At 39.1% G+C, this 19,004-nt stretch overlaps 1 protein-coding gene across 5 annotated transcripts in view; it reads right to left on the reverse strand.

Annotated features, from left to right (window-relative positions):
• The window catches only part of EML6 (EMAP like 6), a 233,785-nt gene that overhangs the window by 112,303 nt on the left and 102,478 nt on the right, over positions 1-19,004 (reverse strand). For all 5 annotated transcript variants that reach the window (XM_081069322.1, XM_081069321.1, XM_081069324.1 and 2 more), the window contains exons 5-6: positions 18,676-18,861; positions 16,936-17,071 (exon numbers count right to left, since the gene is read on the reverse strand). In XM_081069322.1, the coding sequence (XP_080925448.1) occupies positions 16,936-17,071; positions 18,676-18,861 (322 nt within the window). The remainder of the gene's footprint in view (positions 1-16,935; positions 17,072-18,675; positions 18,862-19,004) is intronic.

A 19,004-nucleotide genomic window follows, 5' to 3' on the forward strand; every position in this document is an offset into this window, starting at 1 on the left:
AGATGAAGCAGAAGAAAGGATCAGCAAACTCAAATACAAGGCAATCAAATTCACCGATCAGAGCAATAAAAATTTAAAAGGAAAAAAATGAAGATAGTTTCAGTAATGTTATAGGGATCACAGAAGAAGAAAGAGAATGTAGCAGAAAATTTATTTGAAAAAATAATGGCTGAAAACTTCCCTAACCTGAGGAAAGAGATAGATTTCCAGATCCAGAAAGCCCAGAGAGGTCCAAATAAGATTACCCCAAAAAAACCCCACACCAAGTCACATTATAGTTAATGTATCAAAAGTTAAAGACAAGGAGAGAATCTTAAAAGCAGCAAGAGAAAAACAATTTGTTATGAACTAGGGAACTCCCATAAGAATGTCAGCAGATTTTTTCAGCAGAAACTCTGCAGGCCAGAAGGGAGTGGCACAATATATTTTAAGTGCTAAAGAAAATCACTGCCAACCAAGAATGCTCTATCCAGAAAAGCTGTCCTTCAGAATTGAATGAGAGAGTTTTCCTGACAAGCAAAAGCTAAAGGAGTTCATCTCCGTGAGACTGGCCTCACAAGAAGTGTTACAGGGACTTCTTTAAGCTGAAATGAAAGGGGAAGTATAAATCTCATTGGTAAAGATAAATGTCTAGTAAAATTCAGAATAATTTAATTCTGTAGACGATGGTCAATTACTTGTAAAGCTAGTATGAAGGTTAAAAGACAAAAGTAGTAAAAATAATAACTATAATGAGTTGTTAATGGATACAACAGATAAAAAAATATTAAATTCAGACATTAGAGATATAAAAAACATTGGGGGGAGGAAAAAAATGTAGAGCTTTAGAATGCAATCAAACTTAAGTTGTTATCAACTTAAAATAGTCTGTTACAAATATAAGTTGTTTTATGTAAGTGTAACCACAAAGGAAAAACATAAAGCAGAAACAGAAAAGATGAAAAAAAAAAAAAAAGAATCTAATGTACCACTACAGAAAATCATCAAATCACAAAGGAAGAGAGCAAGAGAAAAAGAAACAAAGGCATCCAGAAATAGCCAGAAAACAGTTACAACGTCAATAAGTACATCCCTATCAATAATTACCTTAGACATAAATGGACTCAGTTCTCCTGTCAAAGGACAGAGTGGCTAATGGATCAAAAATACAAGGCCCATCTATATGCTGCCTACAACAGATTCACTTCAAATGTAAAGATGCACAGAGACTAAAAATAAAGGGATATAAAAGATAGTCCATGTAAATGAAAACTGGAAAAAAAGCACAGAGTAGCTATACCTGTATCAGATAAAATATGCTTTAAGACAAAAACTGTAATAAGAGACAAAGTAGGTCATTACATAATGATAAAGGGTCAATCCAACAAGAGGATATAATATTTATAAATATTTATGCACCCAACATAGGAGCACCTAAATATATAAAGCAAATATTGACAGACCTGAAGGGAGAAATAGACATCACAAAATATAGTAGGGGACTTTAAACCCCACTTCTATGACTAGATCTATCCACACAGAAAATGAATAAGGAAACATTGTCCTTAAAAGAGACATTATACCAAATGGACTTAACAGACGTTTACAGTACAGTTCATTCAAAAGCAATAGAATACACATTATTCTCAAGCACATATGGAACATTCTCCAGAGTAGAACATATGTTAGGCCACAAAACAAGTCTCAGTAAATTTAAGAAGACTGAAATATCAGGCATCTTTTCCGACCACAATGGTGTGAAACTAGACATCAATTACAATAAGAAAACTGGAAAATTCACATATATGTGAAGATTAAACCGCATGTTACTAAACAACAAATGAGTCAAAAAAAATCAAAAGAGAAATTAAAAAAAATACCTTGAGAAAAACAAAAATGGAAATACAACATATCAAAATTTGTGGGATACAGCAAAAGACATTCGAGGGAAGTTCATAGCAATAAAAAGCCTATATTAACAAACAAGAAAGATCTCAAATAAACAACCTAAATTTATACCTCAAAGAACTAGAAAAAGAACAAACTAAGCCCAAAGTTAGCGAAGGAAGGTAATAATAAAAATCAGCAAATAAATAAATAGTTAAAATAGAGACAATAGAAAAGATCAGTGAAACTAAGAACCAGTTTGTTGTAAAGGTAAGCAAAATAGACAAAACTTTAGCTAAACTAACCATGAAAGAGAGAGAACTCGAATAAATAACGTCACAAACAAAAGAGGAGACGCTACAACTAATACCACAGAAATACAAAAGATCATAAAAGACTGCTGTGAACAATTATACGCCCACAGATAGGACAACCTAAAACAAATGGATAAATTCCTAGAAACACACAAACTTCCAAGACTGAATCGTAAAGAAATAAAAAATAAGGACAAAAACAAATAAGGAAATTGAATCAGTAATCAAAAACCTTCCAACAAAAAAAGCCCACTACAGGGTCAATTCTACCAAACATTTGAAGAAGAATTAATATCAACCCTCTGAACCTCTTCCAAAACATACCAGATGAGGGGATACTTCTAAACTCATTTTAGGAGGTTACCATTACCTTGATACCAAAACCAGACAAAGACACTACAAAAGAAAATTACAGGCCAATATCCCTGATGAACATAGATGCAAAAATCCTCAACTAAATATTAGCAAACCAAATTCAGCAACATATTAAAAGGATCTTACACCATGATCAAGTGGCATTAATTGCAGGTATGTAAGGATGGTTGAACATTTGCAAATCAAATGTTCATATACGTATACGTATAATCAAATATATACATATACGTATACACACACACACACACACATATACCTACACACAATGGAATATTATTCTGCCATAAAAAAGAAGGAAATCCTGCCATTTGGGACAACACAGTATTGTGTCTGAGGGTATTGTGCTCAGTGAAATAAATCAGACAGAGAAAGACAAATATCATAATCTCACATATACATATGTGGAATCTAAAAAAATAATAAAATAGAAAACCCAAACTCATAGATACAGAGAACAGTTTAGTGGTTGCCAGAGGTATGGGGTGGGGATGAGTGGTGGACAAAATGAGTAAAGGTGGTCAAAGGTACACAGTTATGGTTATAAAATAAATAAGTCCTGGGGATGTAATGTGCAGTATGGCAGCTCTATTAATAATACTGTATTGTATATTTGAGAGTTGCTAAAAGAGTAGATCGTAAAACTTCTCATCGTGAGAAAAAATATCTGTAACTATGCCTGGCGATGGATGTCAGTTAGAATTATTGTGGTGACGATTCCGTAATACATACATATAACAAAACATCATGTTGTACATCTGAAGCTAATATGTTATATGTCAATTATATCTCAAAATTGTATCTATAAAAAAGACATATACACACATATATACATGCACATTATATATCTCAGCAACGTGTTATATGTTTTAACTGTCATAGAAATGTCAAACCACAATCCCTTTATAATACCAATGATTGTCTTAAAGATGCTGACCCCTCCCAGGCAGGCCTGGCATCCGCGGCTCCACTGTGAGTATGAGCACGCTGATTCTCCCAGAGCCTCCCACTCCGTGTCCGGTCAAACAAGGCTAAATGTCTTTGAAACCAAAATTTCCCCAAAGATCTGGCATTGTACGTGGTCCAATGTACAAATATTTATTCTCCCCACCACCCTCATTGTTTTTTACCTTCTTGTTTTGAGAAAGGTATAGAAATAGTCTACCACCTGGAATTGACAAATGTTAACATTTTTAAAATATTTGTTTTGTCTTTAAGGTTTAGGAACAAAGAAGAACCTTCCAATTCAGCCAAGACTGATGAGCCAGTCAAGTGACACAGCACCCAGCTGTTTTCAGACAGCCCAGGGAGTTCTTCATTCCTCAGAAAAACCTCACGGGTCTGGCAAGGAGAGGGCCAGGGAATGAGAAATCAAGAAGTAGTTTGCGGATCCCACCCCTGGTTTCCCTCAGCAGCTCATAATCTGTGTTTTATAGATTTCATTTGAGAAAAGGGTTCCACTGAACAAATCAACATAAGGCAGAAGCTTTACATATGGCAAAGGCAGTGAGGTTAAACTGATATGGATTATTTCTGGCTAAATATGGATGAAGAGGGAAAGAAGGAGAGAGAATGCAACAGAAGTCATTACATTTTCATTGTTTACAAGGTAAACTTAATGAACTGTGAACATTTTCTCTCAGAGGCCAACTCAGGCTCTTCACAAACTCACTTCTTCTACAGGTAAACTGTATTTTGTCACATCAGAAAAGTCAACCCCAGGAGTCTATCTGTGAAGACAGATAGAACACTGGGCCATTCTCACTGCAAAATCACCATTCAAAATAGAAATTACTTCCTGAAGACACCTCAGTGGGTAGAGAACTGTATTCAAGTTTCCATCAGGATGTTATCAAACATCCTATTTTCATCATTACTAAACCTAATTACTATTCTGCATGCAACAGTAGTGAAGAGAGCTGCACTGTCTCTTCTGGGCACATTCTGGAGAGACATCAAAGAGTGGCAAGTCCCTGACAGGCTTCTGACAGTGTTCCCCTTCTGTCTATCCAGACTTAGTTTTAACTTCCCTGACACAAATTCAGACAATAGTAATGTAATCATGGTTTCCTAGTCGGGCTGACTGAGGTGGCCATTGCAATGGGAAGTAATTAAGCTGTCTTTATCTCTGCTCTGGGAGTCAGAAAAAATAATTGGAATATGGTTAGAAATCCACCAATAGTGAAAAGAGAGCCAGGAAGAACAATCCTATGATTTAAAAGCCCGAAATGCTCTTTTCTTTTGGAAAAGTGCATGTTTCAGAGATTTTTGTCAGGTTGAACTAAAGGCATTTTGCTGAATTTGAGAGACATCCACATTTTGGACCCCGTGGCCTTCTCTGCCACTCCTCTATGAGAAATGTGGGGCTCCAGCCTGTGTTTGGTCCAGACTGCCAGCAGAGAGCAGCAGAGAGCAGCCACCCACTTAAAAATCCAGAGACCAAATTCTCACCAGCCCTTTGCCCAGTTTTTCCATTCCGACCCCGTCAGTGGTAATAGCACTCTTCTACTCCTCTCTGTCACAGCCCGGAACCCTGGGCATGGGGAGATCTAGTCCGTGAATATCATGAATATTAACACAGACGTAAAGAACATTGCTTTTTCCCACTATTTCATTGAATGGTTAAGTACATGGACTGGATTTATATCCCAGCCCCATCACTCCCACCTGTGTGACATGGAACGCTATTTAATCTTTCAAATCTTCAGCTTCCTCCTCTGTAAACTGGAGAGAATATTAGCACTCCCACTTCATAGCACTGTTATAAAGATTCAATGCAATAGTATATTAAAAAAACTTGACCCAGTATTGGGCACTTAGAAAATTAACCAATAACTGTAAGTTGTCGTTATTTTAACCAGCTTGGTTTTTGTGCTTTGTTGGAGTCTTGTATTAAGTTCACATCTCCATGGAAAACAACTGTGGTCAGATTCTGGTAACGGAAGAGTTAGCACTAGAGCTATGAAGAAATTGCTCCACGTGCCTTCCTTGTGTTACAACTTAACCTGTTTGTTATCATTTTGGGGTACTAGCACTGCAGACTCTCAGAAGGAAAGGTTATGCGCCAACAGACAAAGAGAGAAAAACTATTAACATTTTGGGAATGAAATGGTCTTTGCTCCCACTTGTTTGGCCCAAGATGGGAAGATTGGAAGCAGGTGAGGCAGGACAGGCAGCCTAGGAAATTGACATCCCCTTCCAGGATACAACGTGAGGCACCTCACTGGTTACACAAGTAACAAGTGACTGTATCTGGCACCTGCAGTTGGAGAAGATCAAGTTTTATCCAACAAGGCTAATCCCCTTGACTGGGATCTGACCTTTAGTGATTCATAATGTCATTATAATCTCATTTACATTGCAGTTATTACTGACTCCCAGCATGCATCTGACAACACGACAGTTCTGGAGGAGCCATATAAGGAAGGAAGATGGGGAAACAAGATTCCCACCCAGAGGGAGGAGATGAATGAACCACGTCAGCGGGACATTACCAATTCCCACCATAGGAGAGATAAATACTCCTGGTCAGGACTTCCTGGGCGAGATTCAATCTCTGAGTTCGCCCACACTTCCCTCTCAAGTATGTACTTTCCTTTCAATAAACTCCCTGTGCTTTCCTGCATCAGTCTCACTCTTGAATTCTTTCTCATGTGGAGACGAGGACCTGGTCACCACTACTCTGGGTTGAGTCCTCTCTGTGGACATCCCTGTGAGCCTCCGGTGACACAGAGAGCCAGTTGGTACTTGTTAGTGTTCTTAAATCTAGTACTCCTAGATTCCTCTCAGTGGGTCTGGAGCAGGGCTAGGCATAGCTGTTTTTGGCTCCCCAGGCCTGAGAACCACGTGTTGAAAACCTCTACCAAGCTGTTTCCCAGGCAGTGTGTTCTCAGATTTCAGTCAGATTGTTGAAAATTCTGATTGCCAGGCTGCACTACCAGGTGATTCTAATGCAGTAATTCTTCAGCCACACATTGGAAAACTCCGCCCTGGTGGATTAGAAAGCCCAAGGGCTGATGAGCAAATGGCAAGAAGAATGTGCAACTTTGAGAAGTTGATGCTGATCAAATAAGCAAGCCCTGTAAATGAGCGGGAACATCCTCACCAACATTACTCAGCCCTGCGCCCAGAGCTTTACACATATGCCCAAGAATGCTAGTACCAACTCAGGAGGAGGCCCCACGGACAGCGCAGGGCCCTAGATGGGGCCAGTAAATATGTGCTGAATAAATGAGGAAATGACAGCATCAAAAGTTACATTATTTGTCCAAAGTCCAAGAGTGGAAACAGTATACTAAAAATCTATATTAAGAGACAAAAGGATGACAGATATTTTGAAGAAGATTTCTGTGAGGAAGAACCTATAATTCTAGAAAGTGAAGTGAAAGCCACCCTGAAAGAATTGGGAAGAAAAACCACCAGAGGTAGAGGGGATACCAATAATTTCAAGCCACAGAAACTGAATCTGTCAAAGTCCTACCAAGAGTGTGTCAACAAATATGGGAAACAAAACAATGGCCTGCAGACTGGAAACATTCAATAGCCATCCCAATCTTAAAGAAAGGAGATGCTAATCAGTACAGTAACTATAGGACCACTGCTCTAATTTCCCCCACAAATAAAGTGATGCTCACGGCAATGGAACAAGAAAGGCAGGCTGTTCAAGCTGGATTCAGGAAAGGAAGAGGCACTCGAGATCTAATAGTGAGCATTTGTTGGACACTGGAGTGCTCCAGAGAGTTCCAGAAGGTGAGTCTATGTTTTACAGACTACAGTAAAAGCCTTTGACTGTATGGATCATGAAAAGCTATGGTTACTCTAAACATATACACACAAATGTATGTGCCCCAGCACTTGACTGTCCTGTTTGTTGCATAGCCCTTACTGTGAACAGGAAGCCACTGTCAGAACAAAATATGGAGAGATCAAATGGTTTCTTACAGGTAAAGGTGTCAGACAAGGATGCATTTTTGTCTCATTATTTGTCTAATCTCTATGATGGACATAAACTGGGCTATGTTTAGAGGAAGGAGGCACAAAAATTGGTGGAAGAAATATCAATAACTTAAGATCCACAGATAATATGATCTTACTGAAAGAAAGTAGCAATGATTTGAAATGACTTCTACTGAAAGAAGAAAGTGTCAAAGCAGGACTGCATTTGAATATCAAAAAGACCAAAATCATGGCTACAGAAGAAATATACAGCAATAATATAGACAATGAAGACACTGAAATTGTTAAAGATTTTGCTTACCTTGGTTTCAGTCATCAATTCAGATGGAGACTGCAGCCAGTAAATCAATAGTAGGCTGAGACTCAGCAGGGTAGTAATAGAAGAATTAGAAAAGATCACTGAGAGCAAAGATGTGTCATTAGAGACCAAGGCTGAGATCATCCCCACCCTCACATTCCCAATTAGTATGTGCAGATGCAAAAGTTGGACAGTAAAAAAGACAGATAAGGAAAAAAAATTATTCACTTGAAATATGATGCTGGAGGAGAGCTCTACGGACATCCTGCACCACCAGAAAGATGAACACATGGGTCGTAGAGAAAATTAAGCTTGAAACATCGCTGGAGGCAAAAATGACAAAACCGAAGTTGTCCTACTTTGGGCACATCATGAGAAGGCAGAGTTCTTTGGAAAAAACAATAATGCTGGGGAATATAGAAGGCAGCGGGAAAAGAGGAAGACCAAATATGAGATGGATTGAAGCCATAAGAGAAGCCACAGACATGAATCTACAGGAGCTGAGCAGGGCTGTGAGGACAGGACATTGTGGACTTCACTCATTCATAGAGTCCTCAGGAACTGGAGCGGATTCAATGCCACAAAAACACATAACGAGGAAATTATAGTGTAGAATGTTTAGATTATTTACCCAAAGTCCCACAGTGAGAAAGTGATAGAGATAAAATGAGAATTCAGGCAGTACAAGTCTAGAACAAACTCTCTTCCCCACAAAGTTTTTTTCCTTTCTCTGTGGATGTGCACGCAGGACATGGTACCAAAGAGTAAACAAGATAAGGTGGTATCTTTCTCCTGTTAACCTAACTTTATTAAAAAGCAATACTGAGGAGCACCATGGTAGAGTTAAAAGGTAATAAAATATATATATATATTTTTAAGTGAGAGGAAGAAAGGTTTCCCTCAAAGAGGGAAGGTTGGCAGAGGGGGGCGGGAAAACACTGCAGGGACCCCTGAACCCTGTCCCCCTCTCTCCCCTCATGAGGGTGTTGGCTGAGGCCACCTAGGAACTCTGGAGGTGGGCCAGGGGCGCCTGACCTTGCTTTTGGTTCTGATGCCCTAAGAGTAATGCTAAAGGCAGAGTTTGGGAACCTAACGGAGACAAGAGGGAGGGAAGACGTGCATCTTCCCGGGGATTCCTGAGCACAGATGACTGGACGACAGGACTGGCCTAAACCAAGGTCAGGGCTCTTCTAAGTGCAAGGCCCTGTGCAGCCACACAGGTCTCCTGCTCCAGAAGCCAGCCCTGTCTGGGTAACCTCAAGGGCTGTTTAAGGATTAAATGGGCACCTGTGTGCCAAGTGCTCAACACAAAGGTAACCACAGAGCAGGCATTGAGTACTGGGAGCTGCTCTGGGAGAGTCCCAGGGCCCCTCCACAAGCTGGGCAGGGGCTGGTCCTAAACTGGCCTACAGGTCACCTGCAGCACATAGTGGCCCCGGCCCAGTGATGCTGATGACAAGGGCTCTCTGCCTGAGACTTTCTAGCATGACTTGTAGAGAAAGTTATTCTTTACAACATCCTGGGCTATTTCAGAATCCACAGGATCCAAAATGCTAGAGTCACAGGAACCCTGAAGGAGCACTGTCGTGCAGGGCACCCTGCTCGCTGCGCCATTTGTCGTGCAGGGCGTCCAGCGGGGTGTCAGGTGGCGTCTCTTCTCCCGCTCCCCACATAAGAACACAGGACACGATAAGGCCAAAAAGGAACACCCACGGAGCCATAGATAGGGGAGTCAAACCAATATATTCTCGCTGGCGGCTGGGCTGGAGACACAGGAAGCAGGATCTACATAATCTGCCTAACAGCAGTCTGCGCTTGCCAGCCACCATCTTCTTGCTAGCCCCTATTTCTTTTTTTGCTAGCGTAGCCACGGCAGTTATATTAGTGGCCAATGGCTTACGGGTTACAGCTGACGGCCAACTAGCCACAGCTGCTGCTGGCAATCTGATCACAGTTGATGGCCATTTACTACCCAAGCCAGCACCTTTCTATGTGAGGCCAAGAGCCTGGAAACTGTTTTTGGGGGCTTTGTCCCCACAAGCACACAGTCTAATAGGACCTCATTAGATAGAAACATACCTCCAAACCCACTGCATCCCACCCCAAGGAAGGAACCCCCAGGCTAGCTTTTATATGAGGCCAGCCTGGGAAGAGTGTTCACAGGGGAATTACTACCAGAACGAACCAGACAGTCAACCTCTGCTTGTCTGACCCCACATTCCACACCACCGTATGAGAAAAAACATCACCACACACATCCCCTCGAGGCACACCTCACCACACATGTTCTTCTGATGCCCCCCTGGCCCGCTTTCTCAGAACAACAGTGAGGCAGGAGACATGGTTCAAAGGAGATGGTGGGCAGACTTGGAGAGAGGTGATAGAGGAGATGGGAATAGAGGTGAGTGATGAAGCCACCCAAAAGACCAGGAGAACAATCTGATATGCTTGTTTGTTTCTATCAGAAACAAGGCTCTACTCAGATTTGAGAGTTGCTCTTTTGAATGTTCTATACCAAGGTTTCTCAACTACAAAGAGATCTGTCTAAGGTGGAGATCTGACCATGACATTCGCCTCCCTAATGCTTTCTATGAACTCCTATTGCTGGTTCTTAGGGGCTAACCAGGCTGACACAGGCTGATACAAGGGAAAGGGGTTGCTAGACCCCCTTAAAGACTCAGCCTCTTTCCGAGGAAAATGGGAATCATCGCAGGGCTTTGGAGAAAGGAATGATGTGATCTGGCTCATGTAAATTTCCAATAGCCCCTCTAGCTGTTATTTGGAGAATAATGGTTGAAACAGGGACACAAGTTATGAAGCAACCACAGTAATCTATGTGAAAATGGTGGTTCAGACTAGCAGGTGGGCAGCAGGGATGGTGAGAGGTCTAAGAAGAGGCATCTTGTATCCCGGAGACCTCAGCTTCCTAACTCTTGCTTAATGCTGTGGGAATGCTGCTTAACCTAATGCAAGATACCTGCCGATTTGGAGCTTATAGTCATTATACGCAGCAGCAATTCAACAAATATGTGTTGGAAATTAAAATAAACATGCAAAAGACTCCAATAAAATGCCCGAAGCAGGCTCTTTTAGAAAAGCCTATTCAGCTCCTAGGACACTTCATAGATGCTTAATAAAGGTATATGGAATGGATAAATAAATGAATAATACATCTTATACTGTGTGATTAATTACTGTATCCTTTAGACATAATCATTTACAGCCATTAATTCAAAGTATTTTATCACCATAGATGTAATTCATTTTGCTTGCGCTGCTTTAAAAATTATTTTTGGCTTCTCTTGCCACCACTATAAGTTACTTAAGCTTCATTATTCTACCCAGATCATAAATTTGTTTTTAAAAGTGATCCAACTAAAAATGCATTATTATTAATTTTGGTGTGAGGTTTGAGATTAAGACTACAATTAGCTTGATGCCAATGATCCGGTGCCTAATTCTACTCATCCACGAGGTAAGAGAGCTCCACATATTGGCATCCAATGTCTCTCCCAGCTTGAAAATTCCAAAATTTGATATTCACTAAAAAATGTATTGGAGGCCCACCATCGCATATATCTGAAATTCTTTGGGATCAGGTGAATTCTTTGGAATTCAGATAATTTTGGATTTTGGATTCATGTAATACATACAATGGAGTCTGGGGCAATACCTCAAAGTTAAATAGTTCTGCAATGAAGTGTATGAATAGTCACACATATGATGACAATAAACAGCCTCATATAAGTTCAGGTCAGGTTTTGTAGTAAGTTAATTATAAAAATATTTTGAAAAATATTTTTTTTTGAAAAATACCTTGCAACAATTAACTCAAAATGGATCAAGGACCTAAATGTTAGGGCTAAAACTATGAAATACTTATAAGAAAATACAGGGAAAAGCTTCATGATGTTGTATTTGACAATGACATGTATGTGATACTAAAAGCAGAGGTAACGAAAGAAATACACAGATGTATTGGACTACGACAAAATTTAAAACTTTTTTTGCATCACAGGATACATCAACAGAGTGAGAGGACAACCTATGAAATGGGAGAAAATATTTGCAAATCACATCTCCCAAAAGGGGTTAATACCCAGAATATATTAAGAACTGTTACAACTCAACAACAAAAGGATCAACAACCTGATTTAAAAATGGGTAAAGGACTCGAATGGAAATTTCTCCAAAGATGATACACAAATGGCCAACAAGCTTATGAAAAATGCTCAACATCTCTAATCATTAGGGAAATGCAAATCACAACCACAATGAGGTAACACTTCCCATCTACTAGAATGGCTGTTATCAAAAGTGTTGGCGAGGATGTAAAGAAATTGCAACCCTTACACACTGCTGGTAGGAATATAAGATGGTGCAGCTGCTATGGAAAACAGTATGGCAATTACTTGAAAAAAATTAGAAATGCCATATGATTCAATAATTTCACTACTGGATATATATCTAAAGGAATTGAAAGCAGGGTCTCAAAGAGATATTTGTACACCCATATTCATTGCAGCATTTTTCGCAATAGTCAAAAGGTGGAAGCAACCCCAATACTCATCAACAGATGAATGGATAAACAAAATGTGGTATATATGATGGTATATTATTCAAGCTTAAGAACAAAGAAAATTCTAACACATGCTACAACATGAATGAAACTTGAAGACATTATGTTAAGAGAAATAAGTCAGTCACTAACGAGCAAATACTGTAAAATTCCACTTATATGAGGTACCTGGTATAGGCAAATTCCTAGAGAAAGAAAGTAGAATGGTGGTTTCCAGGGATCAGGAGAAGAGGGGAATGGGAGTTAGTGTTTAATGGGTATGAAGTTTCAATTTGGGAAGATAACAAATATTCTGAAAATGGATATTGGTGATGGCTGCACAACAATGTAAATGTACTTAATGCCACTGATCTGTCCACTTAAAAATGGTTAAAATGGTAAATTTCATTATGTATATTTTACCAAAATTTAAAAAAATTAGTTACTGTCATTAAAAAAAAGTAGTTTGATATTCTGAGTATTTTGGCTTTCAGAATTGTAGATAAGGGATCCTGGACAAATTAGGTTGTTGGTTTGTATCACATGTTGTTAGCAAAAACTTGTTTACAGACTTACCAATCGGCAAAAATCTAGTCACTCACAAAAGATGTACAAGTCAGTGGTGTAAATAAAACACTACTATTGCCTTGATTGAAGAATGATCCTCCTGTCATAAGAAGGCCATTTTCTTTGACTAAGACTTGAGGAGAAGACTTGATCCCCCCCAAATCAGCTCTGATTCTTGTTGATATGGGCATGACCCATCTCCAAACTGGTTCACCCTCAGTCTAAAGCAGGGTGAATTGTTTTCACTTGAAGTCAAATGTCTTAATCAGCTCAAGCTTGACTACAAAGATCTAAGAGAACTAATACTTTCTTTCTGGAATAAAACTAAAATACCCTTTTCTTTCTGAACTTAGTCTTCATCTTAGTTTATCTAAAAACTGTTTTCTGTCTTAATGTTTAACAGTTAATAGTTGTTAGAAGATGCAAATAGTGATTAGGAGATGCAATCCTCATCAGGTTTGTATAAACAAAGTGGAAACTATCAGATTCATTTTGCAGATCTTCTGGAAGTCTACAGGAAGGGCAATAGAGGTCTTTACAGGTAGCATATGAAGTACAGACATACTTCGGACACATTGGGGGTTCAGTTCCAGAACCCCACAATAAAGCAAGTATTGCAATAAAGTGAGTCATAATTTTCTTGCTGGTGGAGAGTTTGCCTTCAATTTGTGAAAAACACAAAATCTGTGAATAAAGCAAAGCCCAATACAGCAAGGTATGCCCCTAAGTTTGATCTTTATAAATAGATTTGGATTCCCAAATGCTAATAAATAGCAGTTTCTGAATTTTAATTAATATATTTAAATTTAAGGAACACAGAGCACCAGCTATTTTATGGGAATTGGAACATGGCCATGATTAATTATCTTGCTAAATCTGTTTAGAAAAGTGTTTGGCTGTTAGACTAAAATGAGAAATCACTATATTTCCATGGAAATAAATTCAAGAGTCATTGTTACACAAACACGGAAAATATGGAAGAAGGCTCATTTATGTCAAAAAATTCTTGCAAGAAAAAACTATTCATAAATATACATTCATGTCCAAGTCCAGAGCAAGGAAGTCCTGACATTGCTTTGCTTGAATCTGCTCCTTTCAAATATACTGTTTCCATTTTTGAGGCAAAGAGCCTGAAGGTGGAAAAGAAAGTCAAGACTTCTTTTGGGGGTGGGATGGGGTGGAATTAAGTACATCCAAACTTCTTCTGTCTACTCTGCCTTCTTTCTCCTGTTTTATCCTTTCCCCACCCACTTTACTTCCCTTTTCCTTCATATCTCTTTACTCCATACTCTCTGCAAATGCTCAGAGGACCAAGGGTAAGGTATTGGCTGGTTGAAGGGGAAGTTGGACCTGAAAACTACTTAATCCTCTCCTCAAATCCTACTATTTTTATCCCCATATTTGTGCTGGGTCTCCTTTCTCACTCTGGCCTCACTCCTCCCATCACGAGCCTTAGAGGGCACTCCTATCGCAGGGTGGTCCCAGCAGCTGGCCTCAGAGACCACCACAGATAGGACCCATTCTGAGACGGCTTACTGTTCTGAGCTGTGCAAGGCAGCTTCTGAACTCAACGGACTCCTTCCCTGCTCCAGTGTGAGGATGGCCTTACGGCCGGACTGGCGGACAAGAGCATCTCTGAGGGTGACTCAGCATCACAGCAGGTTTCCTCTGTCTGGTCTTGTCCCCACAGGCTCAAAAACTTTGGCCGGATTTTGGGTTGTTACCGAAATTTTGGGTTGTTACTCAACCAGAAGCCTTCCATTCTTTGACTCTAGACATTTATTCTGTTTTTCCAATAAGGGGTTGAACAAATGCCAACATTTCTTTGGAAGTTGGATAGTACATAATGGACTTCTATTACAGTGCTGCCAAAAGTATGATAGGCAAAGGCACTACTGATGGGGGGAGCTACATGGACAAAGTGTATTATTTCAATAGTTAGAACTTACTTTAATGAATCATATATATATATATATATATATATATATATACATATATATATATATATATATATATGGCATATTAAAGTCATGATTTCACAGATATTATTGCTTATGAGACGCAAAAAGAAAAAGAGGTATTAACATCAATTTAAAGTAAAATGTTAAGTAAATAAGAACGTTGGTAGTGAGCAATGACTGCAAAAATTAAGAAGGTGGCAAGAAAATAGCTGCCATTTGAAGAACAGAGATCCTTCTCATAGCTCCCTTGGGCTCAAACTGCAGCATGATCTATCCAATTCTTTAAAAGCACCCATTACTCCCTTGAAATATAGTCTATTGTCCCACTGGTATCCATCTAAAAATGCATGCCAATCCCTCCTCCAATAAACTGTACGCCCAGGTGCTACAGGCCCCATCTACGAGGTGCAGGCAGGCTTGCCTGTCTACTGTGCATTGCCCCATCTGCTCTGATCTTGGCAAGGAGTAGGTGGAGGAATCTGTTAATACATCTGTTAATAAAAAATGGACGGTGTCCCTATCTTTTTTTGATTCTGGGGACAGGAGTTGGCCATGGGGTTAACTACATGAAATCAATACAAATCCCTGGTCATAAGGAGGCTCAGGTGATACAATTTTTGAATGAACTGTATAAAGTGACTGCCAAAAGGGAATCATTTCTGGTTGATGCTCCCCAAAATCTAGCCAGTTTATGGTCAAAAATCCCATTTAATAAGTTATCTCAGTATATGTTTTGCTTCCAGTTTACACTGAACTTTCATAGTCCATTTTTGATAGCTTTACTAACATTTTTTTTTTTACATTGTTCTCTGGATACCTGCTTGCTTATATCTGCTTGAAATACTTTTCTGGAAAAAGTTACATTGGCCCACACTCTATGACAGAGAACTTGCCTATCTCCTTGTCGATGCACTGATGTGGACACTAAATTCTACTTTCTATGTCGACCCTTGTACCTGATATTCAGAAATGTATTCACACTAGGATCCTGAGTTTCCATAAGAAAATAACAACCCAATCTCCAGATGAGCTGACTATCAATGCCTTTTCTTTTTGTATTTCACAAATTATTCAAAGCAGTTGGACTCTGAGTATACGCAGAAAGTACAACTTCCAGCTTACTTCCCTATTGCTCAATTTTTTAAGATTTAATTACAAACAACATTATTTTAGGCAGATAGCCTGAAGCACAGGTATTCTGTGCATTCTTCTCTCAGTCCTCAGGAAGCTATCCCAGGCCAGCAGAGAGCTCTGAACCTGGCCACACAATTTGGCCTATGGAAGAACCTCTGTGGCGACTCTGCCATCAGCCCACATCGGGGGGCGGGGGCTTCAGGAAAAACAACGTGATAAGTAATAATAGCTCACTTCAGACCTTTTGAGGACTCTGGGTCTCATGTCACAAAATCCTCTCTAGTAAGATTCTGAGGAAATTTCTCTTTCATCTCAGCACTGGAAGTGATTTCCCTTCACCTGAACAACGAGTAAGTTTTCACCTTGTGCATGCCATGACTCGTGGTACTGAGCACCCCTCCGTCAGCGCTGGTTGCAGGAGCTAAGAGCCGGGTCTGGGACCCCCCTGCAGCAAATGAACAGAGCTCCCCATCTGTGCTAGGGTACTAACATCACATGTGACTTCAGCTTATCTTTCCTATTTGCATTGGCCACTTTCATCTCTCCCAGCCCCAAATTCTTTATCTGTATAAAGGCGATGATAATAAGCCTATCATGAGAATTTTTAAAAATGTATGTGAACTGCTTTGTATTCTCTGGTACAAATAGTCAGTATACTGTAATAACAGCTAACATTTATCGAGTGCCGACTATGCACCATCACTTATCCTAAGACTTTGCAAGTGTATTTAATCCTCATACAACTCTGTGAAGTCGGTGCTAGTATTAGTCCAATTTTATAGATAAAGAAACTGAGGCCCAGACATGTGAAGAAATTTGACCAAGGTCTAGCTAACAAAAATAAATACATAACTTCACCTTGTATTTAACACTCTTAGAGTTACGGGTAAGTATTAACACATATGTTACCTTTATATCCTTGTTCTGTCTCCCTGAGATCAATTTTGGTTATTGGTTTGAAATCAGTATCCCATAATCGTATACAACCATCTCGTCCACCAGTGGCAAAGCCTTCTTCGCAAGCATACATGCTAAAGATTCCAGCCTGTTAATTAAGGCAGATAATACTCAATGCTGCCATCATTCTAAATAGTCATTAGAGTTGGATTTTGATGATTAAAAAACAAAGCAAAAATTAAAAACTCTTCACTGAAATCCTGACAATAGGACAAGTATACTTCATTTTAGCTAGATTAAAAATTAATCATAGTAACCATCAAAGGAAAATTAGTTCAAGTGCTCTTCTGCCGTTAATAATATGACGGCAGGTTGTAATAAAAGAAATTATTCAGAATTCCTTGGTTAACGCAGATATGGAAATCATACAGTCTTCATGTGACAAGTGATCGTTATAAAGAAAAGTAAGATGATGATGATGGAGGTGTTTCATATAAATTGCTGCCCCAAATAATCAAGTAAAGATATGCAAGCTAAAGATAGGAAAACATAAACACTTCTACAGGTACAAAGGTGCCTGAAATGCATCTCAATGAGCTCAAGAAGGCACCATCTGAGCTTAAGGGAAAGCATCAATTACATTTGCGTTAGTTTAAGTATCATTTGCAAATGCTTCTTCACATCTGAAATGGTTTCATAAGTTTTCTATAGGAAACTACTTTATTTGGTTTGTTTAAAAGTGCTACAAGTGTATAATGTTGATATAAGATCCAGTGTAAAGAGAAATTAGGTTCCTAAGGCAGCTGCTTTTATGAATGAGGACAAATACTGACCTCTCAATTGTTCTAAGAGCTGTTGCATAATTAGTGAAGCCAAGAAAACCGGTCTTCAACATACAAGACAATAAAAGATCTAAAATTTCATAGCTCTTTTGCTAAGAGTTACTTAAACTTTTCTTCCTACTAGGAGTCATAAGGGATCAATTTGTAGGCAATAAACTAAAGGTCCGCCAAGTTTCCAGTAACATTTTACCACATTTCCATTTATTACATGTGACGGGCTTTACCTTTCACATCATCTCCCTAATTCTTCTGGACAATCCTGTTTTATCATTGGTAGATACAGCAATGTAACAATTTTAATATGTGTCAGAATTCAGCAGGGGTTCCAAGTAGTTTGCTGTTGTTCTTACAGAGCAGACCATTAAAAGAGAGTTTGTCAATGGTTTCTGTTTGCATTTTAAGAGCTTGTGATGCTAACTTTGAGGTGATGCTTTCTCATTCAGAGTGAGGAAAATGTACCTTACTAACCAATGTAAAAATAATAGTTGTCTCCACCCTTACCCTTCAACAAATGGGCCACAGGCCAGCAGCAGTGACATCATCCCAGACCCACTGAGTCAAAAATCTGCATTTTAACAAGATCTCCAAGAGACTTGTAGATACACTAAGGTGTGAGAAGTGCTGGCCTATAAGATGAAATGGATGATGAAATAGTTGCCATTTTCTGTCAAGCTACTGTTGATGAATAACAACACTAATCCACCAATCAATAATTGAAGTGAAGGCTAATTAAATTATTACACTTTCTAAGCAGTATTTCTTTTAAGATGAACAAGAATAATTTCGGAAATCTCATGAATGTTTAGGGAGTATTCAGCAGAGTCAGCTGATCCTAACGCAATGGGGAAAAAATAGATTTGTGACCTTATTTAATAAATCATAACAAAAATTTCCACATGGGAATACTTACACTATGTGCCCCTTGAATGGTGCGGACTAAATTGAGCCCTTTCCAGACATAGATGTCACCATTTAAAGCACCAGAGTAGGTGATGTCTTCTTTGGCACAGGCAAGGCAAAGGATAGTCTGAAGATCCCCTGTTTTGCCAAATATCCCCCTTTTTGCAGTCAGGGCATTTCCACATAGTGTCCAAAACTAGAAAGTAAGTGATAAAATAGATCCAAAAAAAAGAGTGTTCTAATGCATTACATTATTGTATTTATTTCCTTATATTTCAATATATTTTACATAACTTTTTTACAGCTGAACTAGGTACATATAATTTAACTTATGTTAAA

The sequence above is a fragment of the Rhinolophus hipposideros genome (assembly GCF_964194185.1).
Source record: "Rhinolophus hipposideros genome assembly, chromosome: 12".
Lineage (NCBI taxonomy): Eukaryota > Metazoa > Chordata > Mammalia > Chiroptera > Rhinolophidae > Rhinolophus > Rhinolophus hipposideros.